Source organism: Orussus abietinus, unplaced genomic scaffold (assembly GCF_000612105.2).
Source record: "Orussus abietinus isolate OABI.00-Male unplaced genomic scaffold, Oabi_2.0 scaffold158, whole genome shotgun sequence".
NCBI lineage: Eukaryota > Metazoa > Arthropoda > Insecta > Hymenoptera > Orussidae > Orussus > Orussus abietinus.
The window spans coordinates 45,796-51,795 of record NW_019394310.1 but is presented as its reverse complement, the minus strand read 5'-3'; the positions used below and the strand labels follow the sequence as shown (position 1 = coordinate 51,795).

At 46.1% G+C, this 6,000-nt stretch overlaps 1 protein-coding gene across 3 annotated transcripts in view; it reads left to right on the top strand.

Moving 5' to 3' along the window:
* Positions 1-3,696: 3,696 nt before the first annotated feature.
* Positions 3,697-6,000, top strand: part of LOC105703099 — a 33,076-nt gene continuing 30,772 nt past the window's right edge. For all 3 annotated transcript variants that reach the window (XM_012431210.1, XM_012431209.1, XM_012431208.1), the window contains exon 1: positions 3,697-4,175. In XM_012431210.1, the coding sequence (XP_012286633.1) occupies positions 4,022-4,175 (154 nt within the window). In that variant the 5' untranslated portion in view covers positions 3,697-4,021. The remainder of the gene's footprint in view (positions 4,176-6,000) is intronic.

Here is a 6,000-nt window from a genome sequence, read left to right as displayed (position 1 = left end):
CCGCCCTTGAAAATGTTTGGCTTTGCAATTACTACCCCTAAAAGACAGAACGGGTCTTCTATTATTCTAGTATATAGTGAGCAACTGTCAGTGCATAGTAACTACGGTTATTGTCAGCCTTCGCGGAAATCGCATCACTGTAACTTTAAGTCCAACCTTCGAGCCGTCGTTTTTCCCATACGCGTCAGCCTTATCGCAATTGCATCTAAAAATCGGAAGGAATGATATTTCCTTTTTCGCCTGTCAACATCGCCGAGTGAACTCAAATACATTCTCTGTCAAGAGCTCGACGTTTCAGGGACCCCATCATGCCAGAACTATTTGCGTTATCAGGAAGTGTAAACCTCGTCACTTGCAGACCGAATCGCAGATACTGACACAGGTGATACGCCTTAAATTGTTCACAATTGTTGAACGAGCTTTTTCGCGTCGTTACATCGCTCCCCCTATTTTTCATTTCTCCTTCGCTCTTCCCCTATTTTTCCGTCTTTCTCGGTACCCTATCGGGGACCATGCAGAGCGTCGCGTTTCTTCGCCTGACTCGATTAATGGAGCCTCCACTTTGCACGGCACGTGAGGTGAAAGATCGAAAGGACTTGCGTAAGACCGTGGGTAGGTAAAAGTGGGCCACTCTGACGAGACGGCCCGACAACTTTGAAAATGGCTATACCGCTCGTTTCGAACGACACACATGACTTATTCCCGTGTACGCGTCCTCGGAACGATCCTCTCCACCTCGGTCGTCGAGTGCGGTTCACGCTCTCTTGTACCTTACGCACGGTAATTATGCATCGCCTCCAGCGACATGTCCTATCGTCAGGAAAAAGTCGGCTATGTGTTGCCAAACCGGGTATTGAGAAACGAGATTCACGTTCGAGATGGTCGTGCCTTTATTTTTTTTTTCCTGCGACGGGGATCGAAGCTCGAAAGTGGTGTAACTTCGCAGAATTAATTTGATGCGACATTACGTGTACCGAGGCAACGAGAGTCTCCGGGGAAAATTTCTGCAGTCTATTCGGTTCATCGTAAACAATTTATATTATGTACAGCAATTATGCAGCGCCTTCAGTGAATCGTCGCTCGATACTGGCTTAATGTGTTGCTGCGGCGTGATATATTATACCTTGACATGGTACGCTATAATACGATATGATATGCGAAACATTGCGTGGAAATTTGAGTACTTTGAACAAATGAGTCGTAAAACTGCTAAGAGGTTTAGTCATATAATTTTCAGAGGTTTTGTAAGAGCTAATCTTGCCGTTCCTTCTAAGGAACTCGTGCTCGCGTCCTTGGAACTTTGCTTTAACCCTTTCGCTGCCACGGTGGTCCCATGGGACCGGCGCGGGTCTTTTCATTTGGGTCACAGGTGACCACTATGCATTTGTTTTTAAAATCATTTTGAGACAATTGCTCTCGAATAAAAATTAATGAATTATGCAAACATGTATACAACCTTATAAATTAAAAAGTGCCCTACTCGATAATAGCAAATGTTTATTTAATATATAAAATATTGAATCTTATTTTTTAGATATAAACAAAGTAATGTTCTTAATAATACAGCATTTTTTTATATCCATACTTTCAGTAACTTAAATATTCTCCCAAATTATTTTATGAATCAGTATAGTTCGTACTCTCGTGTTCGTGTATAGTTCATTTCTGAAATTTGTTGGAAAGATAAACTTGATCACGGGTGCCCACCACTAAGAAAAATCTGCTATTGGAAAGATTGCACCGCTATTTTAATATATTTCGCAGTTCTTTGCCATTATAAAACTTTTAATATGAAATTTGTATTGTGGCTTCTTGGTGTAAGTTGAAAAATTCGCGTGGCAGCGAAAGGGTTAATGATAACCTATGCCACCGTATACGTGCTAATGTGCGTTTTCTTTGCCGCGTGTACTCGTCGACGAGGTGAAAATTTGCAAAAGACCGTGACAGAAACTATATATTACAGCAGAATATTCGTTAAATCGGCTATTTTGTGTTTTACCTTCTACCCTCGTTTCCTTTCATATTCATGGGACATTTTATCGTAAATAAATGAGCTTTTGGTCAGGTTTGTGTTGCAAAAATTTGCATTCGACTTCTCTCGTATTTATTCGTTAAACAAGCAATGACGCGCCGATGGGCTTCAAAGGGTGAGCACGTGATTGATTTGAAACTTTCAGGACAATCGCTTGAACCGCGAGAGAATAGAGCCCGGGAAACTCGGCTGAGTTTCACGCCAAGTACATTTCGAAGGCGCGAAACTAAGTGAACTCGCGAGATGGCTGGCATCTTGCTAACTTCATTCCGGCCTCGTTTTATCTCGTCGTATCGATGCCGATAAATTTGCAAGAGTGGTTTTCACGTCATAGGGTGCAATTTTGCGGGGCGATACTCGCTGGGGAATCGATGCAACTCGGCTGCGAAATATTCCGAGGGAGGGACCTTAGGTTTCGTTCCCGCTTCGTCAAATCCAAATGACTTCGCGACGCGCGAGTTTACAGCGAATTTATATCAACTTTTGCTCCGAAGGGCAAGTTTACCATCGGTACTTCGAGGCTCCTTCTCTATATACTTCTTTCTGAATATTTAACCCATCTCGTCACCGATATCTCGAATTCTTAAAAAAGAAAAAAGGTAAAATACGTCGGCAAAGATAAAAATCCTGCGCACGAATCGAACACGTTTTGCATACCTAGAATGGATCCATAAATTCTGAAACGCGTATGATTCCTTTTTCCGTACCATTTCAGTATACGGTTCTCAGCATTGTCTATACTACATGTAATATGCCACAAATTGTCCAAAATAATGTAATGTAAAAAATTTGTATATCATATTCTCTATCATTTTCAAATTGCATTTTCTGCAATAGCTCTGTAACACCAGAAAGGTACTGAACAAAAAATTTGTATATCATATTCTCTATCATTTTCAAATTGCATTTTCAGGAATGCTATAACACCAGAAAGGTACTGAACGAAAAATTTGCTTTCCCGGCGATATTAATTACTTGCGGCAACCGAATGTTTCTAGGTAACTAAATTTCTTGACGTCAGTGAAGTTGCTATTGTAAAAATCATCAGTGTTGCAGCCCAAATGATGGCACGTTGCATTCAATTTATTTGAGTTTATTTGAGTTAATTCTTTGGATGAACAAAATATTTCATCGGTACCATTCAAGGCATTATTTCTCTGGTTCAATGACATTTTCTGTTTTCACAGAGCAGAAACAGAGAGTTATTTGCTCAGGGTCTTAGAATTCCACTCCAAAACTCTTTCCCCCTTTTATTTGATTGCTCAAGTTAATGGAACCTTTATTTAATCTTCTCTAGCATTCAGGATATTCCTCCTCCCCCTCCCCTGATTATCTTCCCCATGGCGTATAGAACTCATAGAACGGTATAGAGCCTCGCGCAAGCTCAAGAACCGCGCAGGGCGCGTTTCTCGCATCTCTGAAAGCTCCCAGTTTCTTAGTCCCATCGCTTTTCCTGGCCCCGTCTTTCGTTGACCTCGTCGAGGGAAATTGTCTTGATTTTCGTCAAGAAAGCGTCGATTCGCGAGCGAAGCGGCGAATGCAGGGAGAGTAAAAGCGGACGCGTCTCGCGGCGTCGCGTATGACTCAGAGCGGGGTGGGAGTGGGCGCGCCGGCGCGATGGCGTCGCGACGCCGCGCGTCGCGATGCGCATAGGTCCGCGGCAGGGCTTAAGGGCGCCGAGTCGCGTCACGGTGAGGTTGGCCCGGTTGCAGGTCGACGCCGACGTCGCCGTCGCGGTGCCTGAACGGGTGCGAGAGCTGGCCAGCCGCCCCGAGCGAGTGATGCGGCGCGATCGATCGCGGGCGTAGCGATTCGCCTAGAATTTGCGCGCGATGTGATATCCGCGAAGGTGACCGAGTTGGCAAGCGAGCGAGCGAGCGAGTGAGCTAGCGAGAGCGACTGCCAGGAGGGCGAGAGGCAGAGCGAACGCGAGGAGGACCGAGCGAGAGGGAGAGAGACGCCGAGGGAGTAGGTGCACAGCGCTCGACGATGTCCCCGACGTCGGCGACGTCGCTGCACGGTTCGTCCTCGGCGACGCGGTGGAGCACCCTCCGGGTCGTCTGCGCCCTCCTCGGCTCCTGGTGGATGCTCGGCGACCCTGTCGTCGGGGTGCCCGATCCGCCCGACTCGTCCGATCTTCAAGGTACCTCTGGCTCTATTTACTGGGCGCAGCGTTCTCGGTGCAGGGTTTGACGTTGCACCCGACTCGCGTGGGTTTCGTTCGATGCGGATACCCTTTGCGACTTTACCGGAAATGGTGATTCAGAAATACATGTTGGTTATTCCGGTAAGTGAATGCCGGCGACGAGGGGTAATACGAATATTTTTTCAGTGGGGTGAATATTGGTCCCCTCGTTGGGGTTTCGGGCCCTTTTTATTTGGCACGTTCTTGGGGCAGTGCCTCTTTTATCCGCATGGCTCTTGTTCGGTACCGATTCGATCTTCAATTTTACCGGGAACAATTATTGAGAAATTAATATTGGCTATTCCGATGAGGGAATGCTAATAATTGGGCGCGATGCGGCGCTTTTCGGACGGGGTGGTAATTGCGGGATCTCCTCGTTAAGGTACCGAACTCTATCTACTAGGTGCTGCGGTATTGGTGCAGTGCCTCTTTTAACGGTGCCCACGGTCTACGTGGGTCTCGTTGGATGCGGATTTCCTCTTGGATTGAATAAAAATGGTTATCGAAAAATTAATGTTGATTATTCCGGTAAACGAGTGCCAGCAGTCGTGGATGATGCGGGGTTTTTTCGATGGGGTGGAAATTCCAGGATCTCATCGTTAAGGTTTCGGTCTCCATTTAGTGAGTGCTGCGTTCTCCATGCAGCGCTTCTTCTATCTTTCCCCCCGGCTTGCGTGGGTCCCGTTCGATGTACGTTCCCTTTTAGATTTCACCGAAAATGGTTATTGAAGAAGTAATGTTATTTATTCCGACAATCGAATCACCGGGGGGTAATGCGGCGTTTTTTCGGTGGGGTGGAAATTGCGGGATCTCCTCGTTAGGGTCCCGGGCCCTCCCACTTCGTCCGATCTCGAAATTATCGCTTCCGCCGTGCTTCCCGCGGAGCTTTGTCCCACGGTAATTGAGGACCTCTTTAATTAAAAGTAATGAGAGTATTCTCGTTCATGAAGTATCGCTCAGGACTCGTTGCGGAGACACGGACGATATTCGGGGCGCCCTTTCTATTTCTACGAAGGAAACTACACCCCTCGTCAGGGGCATTCAATGAGCCGGGCAAACATATTTTATACCCCCCCAAAAAAATCCATTCATGCCCGCCTTATCATCCCTCAAAATCCTATAAACGTTCGGCACTCCGATGCTCGTTCATTCCCCCAATAATATATATTTTCGCGCATTGCACTTGATATCTCATTAAGAAATATAGAAAAAAAACTTGAAAGCGCTTCATCTATTCATAAGCTATATTTGAAAGCTTATGCAGCACCGTACCTAGGTTTTGTTTTATTTTTTGTTGTTAACCTTGTAAATGTAGTGCGATTTGATTGCACATCGCGAGGTACTCGGAGAAGTAGAGGTGCTCGAGAAAACCTGAAGGGATCAACGAAAAGGGTCGAATTCTTTTTTTTATACGGCTCGTGATCTATCTCTTGAAGATGGGCTTCGAGATATCTTCCCTCCGAATATCGCTGTCGATGATATCAGTGGCTGTTGTCGAAATATCGCAGTTTCGACGGGAGCCCTTGAGCCCATAAGTGTGCGTCGAAGGTGGAAAAGCCTCGGGTCGTGAGAATCGGTGGTTGTATCGAGTTATGTTGATTCAAGTCGACCAGGAGAGTGGCGGCTTGCCAAGCCAATCTCTAGGAAGCTTCATCGACCATTTTCAAAGATATCGAGATGGACAGCATCAGGTAGCGAGCGACGAGAGATCGATAGACCCTAGAAAGCTCCCTTAGGTGATATGAAATTCTGAAAGGGTTGATAATGCGGGGGGAAATTCCCA